General features: G+C 45.8%; 2 protein-coding genes across 4 annotated transcripts in view; one reads left to right on the top strand and one right to left on the bottom strand.

Annotated features, from left to right (window-relative positions):
- Nucleotides 1-9,841, top strand: part of LOC106829803 (caspase-6) — a 33,733-nt gene extending 23,892 nt beyond the window's left edge. For 2 of the 3 annotated variants that reach the window (XM_044767401.2, XM_014839073.3), the window contains 6 exons: nucleotides 3,255-3,297; nucleotides 3,826-3,972; nucleotides 4,413-4,489; nucleotides 5,593-5,768; nucleotides 8,434-8,593; nucleotides 9,209-9,841. In XM_044767401.2, the coding sequence (XP_044623336.1) occupies nucleotides 3,255-3,297; nucleotides 3,826-3,972; nucleotides 4,413-4,489; nucleotides 5,593-5,768; nucleotides 8,434-8,593; nucleotides 9,209-9,447 (842 nt within the window). In that variant the 3' untranslated portion in view covers nucleotides 9,448-9,841. The remainder of the gene's footprint in view (nucleotides 1-3,254; nucleotides 3,298-3,825; nucleotides 3,973-4,412; nucleotides 4,490-5,592; nucleotides 5,769-8,433; nucleotides 8,594-9,208) is intronic. The other variant, XM_044767402.2, reaches the window with a different exon arrangement.
- A 2,525-nt stretch (nucleotides 9,842-12,366) lies between these two features.
- MCUB (mitochondrial calcium uniporter dominant negative subunit beta) overlaps nucleotides 12,367-18,138 on the bottom strand; it is an 87,664-nt gene continuing 81,892 nt past the window's right edge. Inside the window, exons 6-9 of the mRNA XM_044766580.2 lie at nucleotides 16,460-16,620; nucleotides 14,622-14,825; nucleotides 13,932-14,048; nucleotides 12,367-12,582 (exon numbers count right to left, since the gene is read on the bottom strand). Coding sequence (XP_044622515.2) covers nucleotides 12,508-12,582; nucleotides 13,932-14,048; nucleotides 14,622-14,825; nucleotides 16,460-16,620 — 557 coding nt within the window. The 3' untranslated portion in view covers nucleotides 12,367-12,507. The remainder of the gene's footprint in view (nucleotides 12,583-13,931; nucleotides 14,049-14,621; nucleotides 14,826-16,459; nucleotides 16,621-18,138) is intronic.

The following is an 18,138-nucleotide window of genomic DNA, read 5'->3' as shown; positions in this document are numbered from 1 at the left end:
TGGTAGAGCCGTGTGTGGAGCAGGTGTGTGGTAGAGCCGTGTGTGGAGCAGGTGTGTGGTAGAGCCGTGTGTGGAGCAGGTGTGTGGTAGAGCCGTGTGTGGAGGAGCAGGTGTGTGGTAGAGCCGTGTGTGGAGGAGCAGGTGTGTGGTAGAGCCGTGTGTGGAGCAGGTGTGTGGTAGAGCCGTGTGTGGAGGAGGAGCAGGTGTGTGGTAGAGCCGTGTGTGGAGCAGGTGTGTGGTAGAGCCGTGTGTGGAGCAGGTGTGTGGTAGAGCCGTGTGTGGAGGAGGAGCAGGTGTGTGGTAGAGCCGTGTGTGGAGGAGCAGGTGTGTGGTAGAGCCGTGTGTGGAGGAGGAGCAGGTGTGTGGTAGAGCCGTGTGTGGAGGAGGAGCAGGTGTGTGGTAGAGCCGTGTGTGGAGCAGGTGTGTGGTAGAGCCGTGTGTGGAGGAGGAGCAGGTGTGTGGTAGAGCCGTGTGTGGAGCTGCAAGTTCCCTGCAGAGTGGTGTGTGCGGCAGGAAGCTCCATGTGGAGCAGTGTGAGCAGTAGGATGGTAAGCTGGGAGGGGGAGGAGGGTGTGTTAAAGAGGCTTTGACTCCTAAACTTTAGTGCGAGTGAACGTCGCCCTGTTGAAAATGTAGATTGTCGCCTCTGCCGGATTCTGCTGTCAGTCTGGTCTCGATCAGGCCTGTGCATATCAGCCAGGCCAGGAATTGATGCGAAAGATTGAGAAAAGCTGATGGGAGGCCCCTTGGACAGGGGACACCCCTGCGGGTCCAGCTGGCTCTTGTGTGCTGGGGACTCCAGGAGGAAAGGCGAAGGCAACCGCTTCAGCCCAGTTCCCGCCCCACCCTCACTCCCCGGTGGATTGTCACCGGTGGGAGCCAGGAAGTTAGAACAGTCAGGTGTCAGCGAGAGACTCTAAGGAGAGAGGGGCACAGGACCCTCCCGGCTAGGAGGGGATGGGTGGTAGTTGACTCCTTCAGAGACCAGCTGAGAGGTGCATCCTGCTGTCCTGTTAAGACTTCTTTACTCATTGCCTTCTCTCTCCCCTCCAATCTGTTACCAGGTGAAAACAGATTCGTGGGTGTATGGGCCCTTAACTTAGAAGATGCTAGACTTGTTGTGTTGTCCAATACAGAAGCCACTGGCCACATGTGGCTATTTAAATTAAAATTAATTGAAATTACATAAAATAAAAAATTGAGTTCCTCGGTTACACTAACCATATCTCAAGTGCTCCACAGCCGCATGTGGCCAGTGGCTGCCATATGGGACAGCGGGCATGGAGCAATCCTGTCATCGCAGGAAGTTCTATTGGACGGCATCCTTCTGGGGAGTGGAGAGGGATTTGGTGAAAGTTGTCCCGAGGGTGGGGAGGCCCGGTCATGGATGGGGAGCACAGGGTCCTCATCATAGGGTGATGAGTGCAGATGTGTCATCCAAGAGATCCAAAACCCAAGCTTCCGGGGCTGGCCTAGTGGCATAGCAGTCAAGTTTGCACTCTGCTTTGGCGGCCCAGGGTTCGCTGGTTCAGATCCCGGACGAGGACCTATGCACCACTCATCAAGCCATGCTGCGGCAGGCGTCCCACATATAAAGTAGAGGAAGATGGGCACGGACGTTAGCTCAGGGCTAACCTTCCTTGGAAACAAACAAACAAACAAAAAACAAAAAATACCAAGTCTTCATCTTGCCCCCTTCCGCCCTCCCCCCAAACTTCTCCCTCCTCCTGGGAGCAGGGTAATCCAGTACTAAGCACAGTTTCAGTTCTCCTGTATGACTGAATTCCTTCGGTTTCAGAGAATATTTGCAAAATACTTTCTGCAGAACAAAGCAATGTCGTATTTCATTTGGGCTTCATAATCCCAGAACTGTGTTACTCTGGGCATAGTTTGCAACGAATGCGTTTATGTGATATTTTCTCCATTTCTCTGTATAGTATTCTTTGCTATTTTGTGGGTAAGAGCTGGGAGTGAGAAAGAATTGAGCTGTCAGTTATGAAGCAGCTTCCTTTCCTTTTCCCCTTTCCCTTCTTTTCACGTACTTTGCCCTTTTGTGTGTGTGTGTGGTAACATTTTATAACATTATATAAATTTCCGGTGTACATCGTTATATATTTCAGTTCCTGTGTAGACTACATCATGTTCACCACCCAAAGACTAATTACCATCCATCCCCACACATGTGCCTAACCACCCCTTTCCCCTTCTTGCCTCCCCACTTCCCCTCTGGTAACCACCAATCCATTCTCTGTTTCTTTGTGTTTGTCATTGTTTTTATCTTCTGCTTATGAGTGTATTCATACGGTATTTGACTTTCTCCCTCTGACTTACTTCACTTATCATAATACCCTCAAGGTCCATCCATGTTGTCACAAATGGCTGGATTTCATCCTTTCTTATGGCTGAGTAGTATTCCATTGTGTATTTATACCACATCTTCTTTATCCCTTCATCCCTTGATGGGCACCTAGGTTGCTTCCAAGTCTTGGCTATTGTGAATAAAGCTGAGATGAACATAGGGGTGCATGTATCTTTATGCCTTTGCGTTATCAAGTTCTTTGGATAAATACCCAGCAGTGGGACAGCTGGATCATATGGTAGATCTATTCTTAATTTTTTGAGGCATCTCCATCCTGCTTTCCATAGTGGCTGCACCAGTTTGCACTCCCACCAACAGCATATGAGGGTTCCCTTCTCTCCGCATCCTTTCCAACACTTGTTCTTTCCTCTGTTGTTAATTATAGACATTCTGAGGGACGTGTGGTGATAGCTCATTGTAGTTTTGATTTGCATTTCCCTGATAGCTAATGATGTTGAGCATCTTTTCATAGGCCTGTTGGCCATCTGTATATCTTCTTTGGAGAAATCTCTGTTGATCTTTCGCCTGTTTTTTAATTGGGTTGTTAGTTTTTTTGTTGTTGAGATGTATGAGTTCTTTGTATATTTTGGATATTAACCTCTTATCAAGATATGTGGTTTGCAAATATCTTCTCCCAATTGTTAGGTTGTCTTTTCGTTTTGTTGATGGTTTCCTTTACTGTGCAGAAGCTTTTTAGTTTGATGTAGTCCCATTTGTTTATTTTTTCTATTGTTTCCCTTGCCTGGTCAGACGTGCTATTTGACAATATGCTGCTAAAACCAACCAAAACAGGAGGGCCTTAGAGTGTGGGAGTCAAAGGCACGCGGGAGTTCCTGTTGTGTTTTACTTCCATGAGTCAAAAAGTAAATTAACAAAAGTCAACTTTTTTTAATAGGTGAAGAACAAAACATGACCGAAATAGATGCCTTCTATAAAAGGTAAGACTGTACCCTTTTTAGTAAAGGTCTCTCCCTTCGGTGACCCTGATCAGCCTGGAGAAATCAAAGCAGGAAGGGGACCTGGGAGCCGTGAGGAGAGCCGAGGGTGTCCGGGCTCTGCATTCGCAGAGTTGCGTGTAGAGAGGCAGGTGGGTTGCTGCCCTGGTTGTGAAAGGACCTAGAGTGATGTTCAGAATATTTCACACTCGCTACGGCGTGGGCCCCAGAGTTGGGGCCTGGGCCAGGTCCTTGCCGTTGCTGGATCCTGGGACCTGGGGGATACGCATGCACCAGGACTGGGGGTGGCTGCTCCAGAAGCCGCTGTTGACCAACTGGTACAGAGGTGTGTCAGGACTTTGCCTGCTAGTGTGGCTGCCAGGCTTTCCCGGCGCACACTGCGGCATGTCAGCCTGGCCCAGGAGGAGGAAGGGGCGGGTCTGTATCTCCCGTACACATCGACCTTGGGCTTGCAGGAGCTCAGTATGTAATGTGACTTAAAGTGATGTTTTTTAAACTTTTCATTAATAGAGAAATGTTTGATCCGGCAGAAAAGTACAAAATGGACCACAAAAGGAGAGGAATTGCTCTAATCTTCAATCATGAGAGGTTCTTCTGGCACCTAACCCTGCCGGACAGGCGGGGCACGAGCGCAGACAGAGACAATCTGATGCGCAGGTAGTAGTTTTATCCATATGTCAAGATGATGAGCCATGTAAGCCATAACACGAGTACTTAGCAAAACTTGTCAGCGCTGATGACATAACAGAGCAAGAGTGCTCGAGGGTGGGCCTCACTGGGCACAGCCTCTCTGAAGAACTGGCCTGAGTTGTCTTCCTAACCCTGCTCTGCTAAATGTTAACTGGCCTTGTGTTGTTACAAGTAGATTTGCATAGTCGACGGTAATATTCTAACTTGAATCGGTTATCATTTTGAGTAAATTTTTTCCTACTCTGGGTGATCAAGAAAACCATCATCATAATTTTTGTCTTTCTCCTCAAAGAAAAGTCAATTGATGTGCCATAAAAATGTGTATAGATTCCTCAGATAAGCAGAGATAAGCTATTTGACAACTTCAAATAGCTCGTATGCTAATACTCAGTTTCATTTATTCCCAGGTTTTCAGATCTGGGATTTGAAGTGAAATGCTTTAATGATCTTAAAGCAGAAGAACTGCTGTTGAAAATTTACGAGGGTGGGTAGTTTGCCTGTGCGTCCTCCTCTGATGGGATTGAGTCCTTTAATTATCCTATCTGGAAAGACAGGTCCAGATAAGTAACTGTGTTGCAAAAAAGTCTTATCAGTTAATTTAGCGTGGGTTGTAAGTTTGGGTTGTGCCTCTGCTTATATGTTACCCACCAGATCTGAGACCCTTGCAAAGTACCAGGCCTCCAGAGTTTATATTTAGCATACCACTAGTTACAGTCCATTACTCCAGAAATAAATGAAATGACATTTTCATTTGGCAATAAAAGTCTAAAATCCAAATACTACAGATGCTGGGCAGTCATTTTGTGATGGATTCCTTCCACACCCCAGTTTTCTCCTGGCTCCAAAATACTGTTGATTTACATACGTTTTCTCCATTTCTACATCACTGCAGTCAGTATTCTAACAACTTTACGTACCGTGTGCCATGGATTTTGCAAGCTGTTTGCCAGAGGACTGTTACCATATTTGCGTAATTACTTAAACTTTCCTCCGAGCTCTTCTTTAATCTATGAACACTCAAACGGGCTGCTTGCCAGTTTTCCGCCTTGCTCACAAGCTAGAGAGGACATCAGTCTCGAGTCTCAATGCCCTTGGAAGCGTTAAGTGCTGTGGACATACCGTGAAGATGCTGCGTTCATCGGAGGTGCAGCAGCACGTCAGCTTGCTAAGTACCACTTTCTGGGCCTTTCCAGTCTGCTCCAGGAAGCGCTCTGCTGACTCAAAGAAACTTTTATTGCCAAATGACTTGGCTCTTGAAGGGGGTTCCCCATAATAATCTTTTCATGTTTTCATGTCATTATTCTGTGTTTCAGTAAAGCAAATGAAATCAGTTCTACACTCTATTACTTTGAATTTTAATAATTTGGATTTTTAAAGATCAGATAGAGTATGGTATAAATTATTGTTTGATTGAAGACTAACATAAATTGCATATTATTACAGATATTTTACATTTATTTTAAGAATAACAAATTTTCCTCCCCCCCAATCATATGTCAGTATTCTGGTATTAGTAAATTGAATATTTATATGGAGATAATAAGCATCTTATTTTCATTTCTGTGTGAACTTTGGGGACCTTTATAGTGTCAACCTCTAGCCACGCAGATGCCGATTGCTTCGTCTGCGTCTTCCTGAGTCACGGCGAAGGCAATCACATTTACGCGTACGACGCCAAAATTGAAATTCAGACCTTGACTGGCTTGTTCAAAGGAGACAAGTGTCAGAGCCTGGTTGGAAAACCCAAGATATTTATCATTCAGGTAAGACTGACTATGTTATTGTCTTACTTACAAAGTCTATGGTTCTGTAGATGTGCTTATAGAGAATTAAAGCCAATTTCAAAAGTAACTTCTCCAGTAATAGAAAAGATCCTTTTTGAATCCTAGTCAATCAGAGTTGCAATTTGAGCTATTAGGAGTAATTCTTTATTAACACAAAGAATAAATAATAAAGATCCTCAGTATCTTATTACTTGGATTGATATTTGAAATGGCTCAGAATAAACAATGTACTACTCCCTGGCCAGCCTGGTGTCAGGGCAGGGCCAGCAGAGGCGTCTGCCGGGTGTGGGGTGCGACGCAGGGCAGCTGCTCCGACCTGGTTTGCTTCTTCACGGCTGCAGAGCGCGTGTGGCAGGGGGCGGGCTGCAGGCCTGCAGGCTCTAGTCCTAGCTTGCCTCGGCCTTTCACACTTCCCCTTAAACCAAGATGCTGCGTGCCCCCTGCCAAATTGGTATGAGGGATAAAAATATTTTTTGGCCTGATTAGCATCATTTATCACATCAGTGAGGGTCTTGAATGAAAAAGAGAGCAGACTCCTCGTATGTCAGAGCTGCAGTTCTCTTTCCACCAGTGGCAGCGAGGACATTTCACGTCTTGCCGCCAAGCCTTGAGGGGAGGGAGTGGGGGCCCCGTAAGAAAAGAGTTAAGGACGATTCCCTGGTTTCTCCTTTGGACAACTGCATTGGGTTCTCGTGGGACAAGCAGTTGGAGATACAGCTCAAGAAGCTAAGATGGGCAGCCTGAGATGGAGAAATAAATTGGGGGGAATCAAGAGACGAATGGAGATGGAAGCCATGGGAGTAGAGGAGTTTACAGCCTGTCGAGCACAGCCTGAAAAATGAGTGTAAAGCAGAACTGAGGACACCAGTGAGGTGGGAGCAGAGGAAGGATGCTGAGGGGGTGGGCCAGAGCAGGAGGAGAGACACCAGGAAAAATAGTGACACGATGGCTTCGTGAACAAGGGAGTGGGCAGCCTGTCACAGACAGAGAACTAGAAATAACTATGAGCTGCCATGGGACGAGAGCCACAAGGGAGCTACGTGTTGCCAGGTACTTTATTTCTGTCTGCCTCGGTTCCTCGCCTGTGAGCCTGGACTACCACAGCACTGCTGGTGGGGCTAAAGCGCCCTGGCCTGGCAAACGGACACCCTCAGGCCGGTGCTAGCACGTGCAGACCCTCGGTAAAGGTGGGCTCTTACTCTCGTTGCGAGGGATGGCGTCAAGGTCCAGGGTTCTGTGTTCTAGTTAGGCAGACAGTGGAAAATAAGCTCTGAAAATAAGCCTGAGAATGCTAAGTCAGATTGAAGTCTCCCTGTGAAAATACCCCTAATAACTCAGGATGTGACTAGATTTGGAGACAGGGCCTTTCAAGAGGGAATTAAGGTGAAATGAGGTCAGCTGGGTGGACCCTAATCCACCATGGCTGGCGTCTTTATAAGAGGAGATTAGGACACAGACACACACAGAGGAAGGACCCCGTGAAGGCACAGGGCCAGGGTGGCCCCCTCCAGGCCAGGGAGAGAGGCCTCAGGGGAAACCAACCCTGCTGACCAACACTGTGCCCTCAGACTTCAGCCTCCTGAACTGTGAGAAAGTGTCTGTTGTTGTTCGAGCCCCCACTGTGTGTGCTTTGTCCTGGCAGCCCTCGCAACCTTGGTACAGTGAGCAAGCAAGATTCCGTTCTAGCATTATAAATAAATGGTCAGTTATAAGCTCTAAAAGAAACAAAAAAGTCCTGAGTGATTTCAAAGTTATCAGTTAAACAGAAGATCCCTAATATCGTGAGGCCTTCCACACATGAATTTAGGGGCACAGAATTCAGCCCATAACAGTCATTTAGGAAAAGAAATTAGGTTATCCTTTGTGAGAGTCAGAATTAGTGGGTAAGAGTGTGAGATCCCACTGTGCAGTAGGAGCGTGGGGAGGCAGGCACATCGACAGAAGCCTCCTGGTCGGGCGTCACACGGTGGCAGCAGGGCCAGCTGGGATGTGTTAGCTGATGAGCTAGAAACACTCAGGCAAGTCCTACGGCTTTTACAAGAAAGGGTTAGGGGGTCGGCCTGGTGGCGCAGTGGTTAAGTTCTCACGGTCCGCTTCTCGGTGGCCTGGGGTTCACAGGTTCAGATCCCGGGTGCAGACATGGCACCACTTGGCTAAGCCATGCTGTGGTAGGCATCCCACATATAAAGTAGAGGAAGATGGGCACGGATGTTAGCTCAGGGCCAGTCTTCCTCAGCAAAAAGAGGAGGATTGGCAGTAGTTAGCTCAGGACTAATCTTCCTCAAAAAAAAAATAAAAATAAAGGGTGACTGCTGTTGCGGTGTGGTGAAGCCACTGGAAACTTTAGAACCACAGCAGCTGTTTCCCCTATGGTGTACCTTTCAATCCACATAATTTGGTGTATGGTTGAGCATGCCATTTTTCTAAACATTAACTAAAAAGAAACATAGGTAGGCGAAAAACTTTGGCAACTTTCGTCTGCTCTCAACCTGAATGCATTGTTTTTGGAGTGCCTGTAACGTGGCTTCTGCAGATGTTGACACATATGACACACATGTGGCATAAATTATCCCGTCACTATACACTGAAGCGTTGGGAGGAAAAGAGTAGGTAAGTGAAGGTGTTTTTCCTCCTCGTCTCGCAGGCCTGTCGGGGGGACCAGCACGATGTGCCCGTCACTCCTTTGGATGTAGTGGACCACGGGACAGACAAGCTGGATGCCAACGTGACCCAGGTGGATGCGGCCTCCGTTTACACGCTGCCTGCTGGAGCCGACTTCCTCATGTGCTACTCTGTCGCAGAAGGTGCGTGGGTGTCCGTGACTGGCTTTCTTCAGTTCCTGGACATCTCCCCTTGGCTTGCTTTGGGTCAGGTCTTTCTGCTGGGATGCGGTGACCTGGTCCTGAAGCTCACAGTCTTGGCGTGGATTTCTTTAATCACGTGGCACAGAGTGACAGATGAAAGTGTAAAATACCTTATGGAAAAATCATTCCCAGGAACTAAGTAAAGCTACAAGTCTAATTATACTGAATGTTAGCAGCCTGCTATCAGTTACTGATGGTGACGGTGTCATTGTGGTAATACTCATAGAAAGTTTTGTTGAAAAATATTTTGATGACAGTTGTTCTTTGCTCTTGCAGTAAATAATTTTATGTGTTTCTTCTTTCTAATCTCGTCTCTCTCAAAATCATTGCCTAGCTACTCTTATCTTAGGAATTTTTTAGGAAATGGAGGAAATTACATAGAATGGGTCCCTTTTCCCACAAGAGAATAGTCAACAGAAAAAATTTTAAAACTGTATCAAGGACACGTCTTAGTCTTCCCCAAGGATTTTCGGGAGCTCATCCTTCCGTAACGGTGAATCATAAAGGTGACTGACAGCCAGAGGGCTTCAGTGTTGTCCCTGCTCTCTGCTTCAGGTTACTATTCCCACCGGGAGACCATCAACGGCTCGTGGTACATTCAAGACCTGTGTGAGATGCTGGCGAGGTTCGGCTCCGCCTTAGAGTTCACGGAACTCCTCACGCTGGTCAACAGGAAAGTGTCCCAGCGCCGAGTGGACTTCTGCAAGGACCCGAGTGCCATTGGAAAGAAGCAGGTGCCCTGCTTTGCCTCCATGCTAACGAAAAAGCTGCATTTCTTCCCAAAATCCAAGTGAGAGGAGCTCTTTTATGTATCTGTCTTCAAAATAGATTTCCTTTTTTACATAAATAAGTATCAATAGGTTTAAGCTTATGGTACAGCAATTGAAGATGTTTTAAGGTTTAATGAGAGAACTTTTTAAAAAAATAGTTCCTACTGGACAAGGTGCAAGGGTGTGCTCTGCATAGAAAGGGAATCTCAGGGACTGACTGTAGATCCCAGCCGCAAGGCTCTGCAGCACTTGATTTTCACAGGAAGCTGCAGGGTCGCGCAAACTGTCGGGCGATGTAGCTTGTATTTTATAAGCGTTTATCATGTTTTTAAAGGGTTTCTGAAACCCAAGAATTAGAAAGTTGTTTTCCCTTATTTCAAATTCATGTTTTATTAAATTTTTCTAATTTACATTCTTATTCATGTGTGTAATTTATAGTACACTCGTTTTACTTGGTCATACAGATTCATCTACATATGAATTACCACTTTTTGTATAGGACTTTAACTCTCTAAAAAAAATCAGCCTCCAAGAACTATTATGTGGCATTCTGAGGAAGAGACAGAGAACACGTTACTTCTCAGTCAGCGCAGGCCAAGCACTCGCAAACCCTGACTCTGGCTGTGTTCCCCGTCAGGCTGTCTTCTGTTCAGGGGTCAGGAACGTGTTCCTGTCAGAGCCAGGGAATAAGCGTGTGAGCCCCTGCAGGCCACAGTGTCTCTGGCAGCCACTCGACTTGGCTGCTGTAGTGCAAAAAGAGCCACAGTCACACGTAAGTGAGCACAGCTGTGTTCCAGTAAAACTTTATTTACAAGAACAGGCACAGGTATTGGTTTGCTGACTCCTGCTCTCGTCTACCCCATCTTCCCAGATTTCCCTTTAGACCACTGGCAAGAATGCAGAAGCCATATTTTCTGCTTTCCTAGTCTAGGATCGTTCCCCAGCGCCGTACGTGAAAATGCCACAGGCTGTTCCCTGTCTTTCCTGGGGACCTAGGATGGGGCCAGGCATTATTCTTGGCCCTTGGGACGGACACATCAGTGAACAAAGCAACCCACCCAGTTCTCCAGGAGCTTTCCCTCAGGAGTGACACTGTGGAGTGTCTGCCCTAGGTTAGGCCTGTTCAAAGTATCTCATCTCCCCTTAGTCTCAGGAAGTTCATGGCATTATTTTGCGATTATTTTGATGAGCAGAGGTCAGGTGAATTGCCCAGTCTCTCCACCTAGTAAGCCCGTGCATTTTCTATCCCACACTGGATTCACTCTGCTGTTTCCACCTTAAATCCAGAATCCTGCTTCCATTATCTGACCCCATCCTCCCAGGTCAACCTTCACGCAATGAATCTACTTCTCCTCACTGTGTACCCTTCCCTCTGGTTAGGGAAACGTCCCATCAATACACACAGCCAAGACCTCCTCCAAGACTCCCCGCCCCATGTTGCATCTCCCCTGCCTGAGATGCCCTCCCTCTTCCAAATTCCACCCAAACGGCAAGGCCTGCCTTTCCCAGCTGGTTCCTCTTAACTTCTATTGTATTCACCATTTTGTCTCTACCTGGGAATAGAGCTCCTCAAAGGCAGAACGTGTCCAAAGGGCTTCTCATAATACTTAACCTGGTGGCATTCCTTATAAAAACCTATTAGTGCATATTCTCACCTCAGTAATAACACACACTAATATGTTGGTAATTCAGAATCTCTGTGGTTCAGAGTCACTGAGGCAAACAGCCAGTGATCACTGTCTGCCGCTCTAGTTAAGGTGCAGGACGTTGGAATCTGATTTGGTTCAGATATACCCTGAAACGGTGGGGGGGCGGGGTTCGTTTGTTTGTTTTTAAGAAAATCTCTAATATCAGGGTGTCATTATTACCCTTTCTGTCCCATAGTTAAACACTGAAACTGAAATCCTGGATAAGAGATTAAATACCATCAGGTATAAATTTACAAAGACTTATGATCTCCTATGAGTAGATGCTTAAATCTTATTATAGCTATGTGCATTGGGCAAATTAACCTCTCTAAGCCTCAGTTTCCTCATTATTAAATTGGGATTAAAAATAGCTACCTCAGGGCCAGCCCTGTGGCCTAGTGGTTAAGTTGGCGTGCTCCACTTCAGCGGCCCGGGTTCACAGGTTCCGATCCTGGGTGCAGACCTACACCACTCATCAGCCAGGCTGTGGCAGCAACCCACATATAAAATGCAGGAAGACTGGCACAGATGTTAGCTCAGGGCTAATCTTCCTCAGGGGGAAAAAAAAAGCTATTTCGTAGGATTCTAGAATTACAAATAATAATATGTAAAGTGCCTAGAACAGTACTTGACAACGTATGATAAACAGTATCTATCCTAGCCCTATGGGTTTTGAGTGGCTTTAAATATTTGTTAAGATGAAACATTTCCAATGACATTTTATAGTAACTTTAGCTATATTTAATGATAAAAATCTTTCAACTACTATCTATTAAAAAGAAATCAAGGGGCTGGCCCAGTAGCCTAGTTGCTCACGCTGCTTTAGTGACCCAGGGTTCACAGGTTCGGATCCTGGGCACGGACCTAGCACCACACATCAAGCCACACTGTGGTGGCATCCCACATAAAGTAGAGGAAGACTGGCACAGATGTTAGCTCAGCAACAATCTTCTTCAAGCAAAAAGAGAAAGACTGGCAACAGATGCTAGCTCAGGCCTCAAAAAAAAAAAAAGAAATCAATGACGAGATGATTTTAAGTGACGCCTAAGACTAAAGTGAGTACGAGACACACAGACTACTTCACCCTCACCCGGGGAATGAACAGGACAGGCTGACGGGGATTCTCAGCCAAACTGACAAACTGTAGCGCAGCCGCTCCGATTTTCATGGATCATCCAAGCTCTTTCCAGCATTAAACCTCAAGTCACAAAAATCCACGAACCAAAAATCTCAAGTGAGAACTTCAAAGAATACATGTTTTGCAAGCATTTTTTTATTAACAAAAATTACTGAAGTTGTCAAATTCAGATGAACTATGGGACTCAAAAAGTTCCAGTTTCTAGGTTGTAAAATCAACACACAATGGAAAAACTCAGTAACATTTAACAACGTAAGATTAATTCTTTTCTTTGAGCTCCTCTCGCATCCGCAAACAGAGAGAGTGGCGCACCTGCCCCAGGGATTCATTAGCCTGCGGACGGGAAAGGAAAATGGACACGATCAGAGGAGGAGGCACACAGGCACACGCGTCACGCTCGAGGGGAGTTCCGGCCAGTTAATGTCTCCTTAGGCAATCAATACATTCAACTATTAGTAGCGGCAAATGCCTAACACATTTCTATATGGATCCTTATAAAGTCAAGTTTAAGGTTTCTAGACATCCTTAGAGTTCTTGTTACATTAGTTTTCCCCTTTATAATGGTTTTTCCAGATTATATTAAAAAAAAGAAACACTCTGATCAGTTTCCCTTTTTCCTCAACTATTGCCTTAAAAAAATAACACTTCACAGGGTGCTACTTTAAATCTTAAATGCCCAGTGCTATTAATTGGGTGGAAGAACATTCCTTGGCATCCTTGGATGGGCTCATTCAAATGTAAGAGTATCCACTAAACTAAAAACAAAAAAGTATCATATTTTTCCTATGTAGGGATTACATGAATTTCCTTTAAAAAAGGCCTCTTTATCTCCAATTTTTGAATTAAAAATTTAATTCTAGTAATACTTTTTTTTTTAAAGTTGAGGCATGGGTAGTTTAGAGGGTGCAGGTAACAGAAGATATGATGATTACTGGCTATCAAATGAGCATGCATTAAGCAATGGAAGATGTTTTTACCAAAGTTTTTCTTATAAAATTACTGAGAAAAATTAAAAATCTGGTATGTGTTGAGAAGTCACCATCTGAACAAAGCTAATGAGTCCATTGGGAGGCCAGAGAGAAAGGCCGTGGAAGCAGAGGCTCCAGAGCCACACTCGGGTGCACAGCCTGGTTTCCCCACTTTGTAACAGCGTGCGCCTGGGCAAGGGAATTAAGCACCTCTGTTTTCTCATCTGAAAGATGGAAAAGACCAGGGTGGAATACCACACTGATTCTTCTATTTTTAAGGAGAAGAAACATAAATCCTTTTAGAGGGCTTAAAATTCTCTATCAGTGTTCACCTTCCTCCAGCTCGACTCTCTTGAATGCTCTCGCTGGTTACAAACCTGCAACCGAGCTCGCTGTGGACGTGTTTTCTTTGAAAACACAGACGTGGGAATAGATCCCATGGAAAGGTTTGTTTTACTATCTCAGCCACTTACGACATTTTCACAGACACATTTAAAGCTGGCCCCTTGTAGAAAAACCAAGATGAGAATAAAACTGTAGGATAGGAAATTAACATCAGACGTTTCAACCATTGACTGAAGGAACCTCAGTGCACGGAAGTCTGTCTGGGACCGCGCCCGGCCCGCGAGGATGAGCTGAGACGGCGTTTCCCTGACACCAAAGCCTGGCTGCCGCAGGGACCAGCTCTCAGATGGCGCATTTGCAATAAGGTACCTTAGCGAGCTCCTCCTTCAACTGGTTGTACTGTGCCACATCGAACTGCTGCTGCTTCGACTTCTTATGGAAGAAGTGAAGAAACTGCCTCCTCTTAACAGCCGAGTAAGTATAATCCTAAAAAAGAACAGGACTTGTTTTGAATGAACATACTGCCTCAGCAACACCAAAGCCAAGGAAGGCGGACAGAAAAATATGGCCGCAGCCACTAGACAGCACAAGGCAACAGGGGAACACGGTCAGTCTCACTGAGATGAGCGGCTCCTGCCACAGGCAAGCAAGCTGGGAAGAGAGAGCACACATACTGGGACAGAAGGAGAAAACGGGAAACGGAGACTTTTGGCAAAGTAACCACGAGACAAAGCTAACGTCACTGGGCGTTTTGCAATACAAATTCAACTTCATTTATAAGCAAGGGCACAGAGAACATAAATTTGATGTATTTATCTCAATGGAAGAATCTGAGTTTCACTATTTATTTCTCTATAGAGGTTATATATAGTTTCTGTGTTGTATATAAATCTCTATCCAGCCTTGGGAAAACCAACAACAAACATTAACCAGTTTATAAAAAACCAGACAGCAGTAACTTAGTAAATAAAAAAGCTTTACTGCTCATTACTTGACTTAGGTAAGGAATTCTATGCAAAAGATGTGCTAACTTAACCATTTTCCTAACAAACAACTCACCTGTCGAGTGACTATAAAGTATGCAAAAAAGACCATGGAATTGGCAAATGTGATGAAGTATGTCACTGGCTCCATGATATCCCAGGAGTACACCCACCACGTGAGCCAGGCCATCGCCCCCGCCTGAGCGGACAGCAGCGCCAGTCCGGCCCATAGGAGGCCGCTGGTTTTGGCTTCTGAGCGAGCTTCGATTCTAGCTTTCATCTGAGGAAAAAACCAGCTATTAGCTCAGTTCACAGTGCAACAGTTTAAGAAAAAAAAAGCAAAAAGGAGCAAAAGTAATGCATATCTGTAATACTTTAAAGAGGTCTGATTCATGAAAAAACAATTTATAAAACATATACACTAATGAGTAATCATTACCAAATCAGTTCATTAATAAATCATTTTTTAAATTATAATGGTAATACCTGCTCATGGAAAAAAAAATTTAATGGCATAAAAGGGTTTACAATGAAAAACTCAGATGTCGTCCTCTGAAACCTAACTAAAACTACATGCCTCTTTTCCTGGACCCAGCAAGTCCGCCTCTGGGAATTCATCCTGCAGGTGCACCTGCACACACAGGATTCATTACAGGTTCATTCTTAAAAGACCAAAGTTATCATATCCATGAAGCTATTATGCATCTGTAATGAGAAGTCTCTCTGTGTGCCAATATGGGGATCTTTCCAGGAGACAGTGTTAGTGAGAAAAGGTGAGAAGAGTGTGGAACAGTGGGCGCCCCTTTCTGAAGATGGGAACAAAATAATAATATAGGTATAATTCTTTGTACCAAGATAAAGACAATCTGAAATGATTCCTAGGGGTGGAGAGTCCAGGAACTGGGGGGATGGTGGGAGGAAAACTTGCCATTGGGCACCTTTTTAGATTTTTAAATCTTAATACAAGTAAATATATTACCAACTTTTTTAAAAAGTAAAGAGAAAATAAAAATGTGGGTACTCAATCCAACAAATACAATTAAAAAGTCCTTCTGCCATACGCTAAGTATCCTTAGAGGCCATCACTATTAAAAGTTTCACTTATCTCCAGAAACTTTCTATTCATATACAAAGATACACACACACCAACCCATTTTTAAAAATCACAAGTGGGGTCACACGTTTAAAAGATGCAACTCTTAGAGGCCCGTGGCCGAGTGGTTAGGTTCTCGGACTCCGCTTCCAGGCCCAGGGTTTCACTGGTTCGGATCCTGGGCGCGGACATGGCAGCGCTCCTCAGGTCACGCTGAGGCGGCATCCCACGTGCCACAACTAGAAGGACCCACAACTAAAATATACAACTGTGTACTGGGGGGATTTGGGGAGAAAAAGCGAAAAAAAACTTTAAACGATGCAATTCTTTCCCTTAAATTAACACACCCCTGGCCCTCTTCCCAAAAGAAAGTCATCTTTTCCTCCCCCACTGATTGCGCTCAGGTGTTGGGAAGCCGTTGCTAACTTGGCAGCTGCAGTTCCGTTAAGCAGAGCCGGGCCGCGGGCCGCCTCTGAGAAAGAAACTGGTCGCACTGAGCTGGTGGGTCCCAGCTCGCAGCCTGCTCCTTCAGAGACGCCGCCGCCCGTCCGTGCGGAGGAAGCACAGCACCGAGCGTGGGACGGCGGCTCCGGAGTGAGACCCGCAGTTCACGTTCGGCTCGCCGGTATATGACTAGCTTCGTGCCTTTGCTGTCTGGTTCCTCATCTGAAGGAGGAAGGTGACTATCAAACTCATGGGCTCATGGCGAGGACGAAAGGAGAAAAGGCGCGTCGGGAAAGCATCCAGAGAAACGCTCACGTGGAGAGCGCTCAGTCAGGCTGGGTATCATTTTCCAACGCCTCACCCCGAAGCTCCCTCACCTGTTCGAGGGGCTGCAGCCGTCCCGTCAGCTGGTCGATTTTCTCCAGTAAACGGCGCTCTCTCCTTTTCTGAAACTCTTCTGAGTGCAAGGCTGTAAACAGTCTGTGCACCAAGGATTTCACGTTTTCCATCTCAGCAGTGTGCTCACAAGTCAGTTTTTCTAGGAAGAGACACAAAGGAAACATAAGGCAGGCACCACATTTTTTCCTCCAGGGTCTGGAAGTCGGAGACCCAAATCTGATCCCCATGGTGGGCCCCCTGAGAGCTCCCAAACCTTAGGGAGGCGTTTGGTATGGGCCTTTCTCCTGTCTCAGATGATCCCATTAGTCCCTCTCATATAAAGACAATCTGGAATGATAAATTACCAGACAGCTTTGAAATTCATTGTTTTTGTCTTTTTTCTTTACTTTTTCTTCAAAAATCTTCATACAGCAGAGGAGTATCCATCTACCAGAATCCAAAAGCGATTAGAGTGTGCCTCCCTTTCAACAAGGGGAGTTCTTTAAACAACAAGATGTAGATGTGAACGGAGGTTCCTACTGAAAAGAAAGGCAGTCACGGTTTCTGAGTTTTTCACACCAGTTCTTTTGATTATGGATTTCTCTCATCCTTCTGCCTCTGTGGGTCTATAAATGCACATGAAATTGGGCTGGAATGATACCCTTCCGAGGGTTGCAACTGTTGCCCACCACTGTAAGAGACCTGGACGGAGCGGGACAAGGGGAGAGGAGAAGACCTCCCCGCCAGGCAGCAGCAAACAACTGCAGACAGGGAGATCTGGGATCCCAGAGTCAGTATTAGCCCAGGGATGTTCCAGTTCTCTCCAGCAGTCCAGAGGCTACTTCTCCTCCATCTTTGCCCAGTTCTTCAAAACTCCACTGTGGTCTTTAACCCTGTAACTATCATAGACCAATGCGTACTGTATCCTACTGTATCAATAACAAAATATCACAGTTATCTTGCAGGAGCAATGAGCAAAACCTGCAAGTCATGTAGCTGGAGTATGCTCAGAGGATGGAAACCTTGTCCTCAGATGACCTAGAGCCGCCTAGGAACCAAAAGTTCTCTAACTGCGGAAGTCAAGTGTGATGAGAAAGTGGCCCAGGGAACCTAAGAAGCAGCGAGGGTCCTTTGATTTGTAACACTCGGTACTCATAAGACTGCTACACTCTCACCCTCCAATCAGACTCTACCAAGCTAGCGTTTTGCATAACCACTCCCACTCCCAACTTATGTCTCCTTGCTGGTTGAACTTGCAATAAAGCTTTCTTCTCCCCAAAGCAGTGCCATAGTACTGGTTTCCCTGTGCATCGGGCAGCGAGCCCTTGCTCGATAAACACCCCTTCCACATCTAGGCTAAAGCTGCCACATAGAGGTGAAAACTAGAAGTTCCTTTCTAGGCTTCTGAGATTTGTAGAACAGTGAGAGCCCTTTTGTTCTGATGAAAAATGTACTGATACTTAAAAGGTCTACACACAGAAGAAAGGTGTAGACGGGCACGATTTTGTCCAAAGCTGGGGAGTGTACCAAAGATAAAGCCGGGCACTAGTTAAAGTGGTAAGGATAGATTTCATTCAGTAACTATTGCAATAGGGAAGGGGGTCCAGTGTGAACTGAACTCAACTTCCACTTGTGCAGAGGTGGCCCGGCGTTTTAAAGGGAGAATGAGCGAACGGGG

Source organism: Equus asinus, chromosome 3, assembly GCF_041296235.1.
Source record: "Equus asinus isolate D_3611 breed Donkey chromosome 3, EquAss-T2T_v2, whole genome shotgun sequence".
NCBI lineage: Eukaryota > Metazoa > Chordata > Mammalia > Perissodactyla > Equidae > Equus > Equus asinus.
The sequence above is the reverse complement of the archived record's forward strand: the minus strand, read 5'-3'. Positions and strand labels throughout refer to the sequence as shown.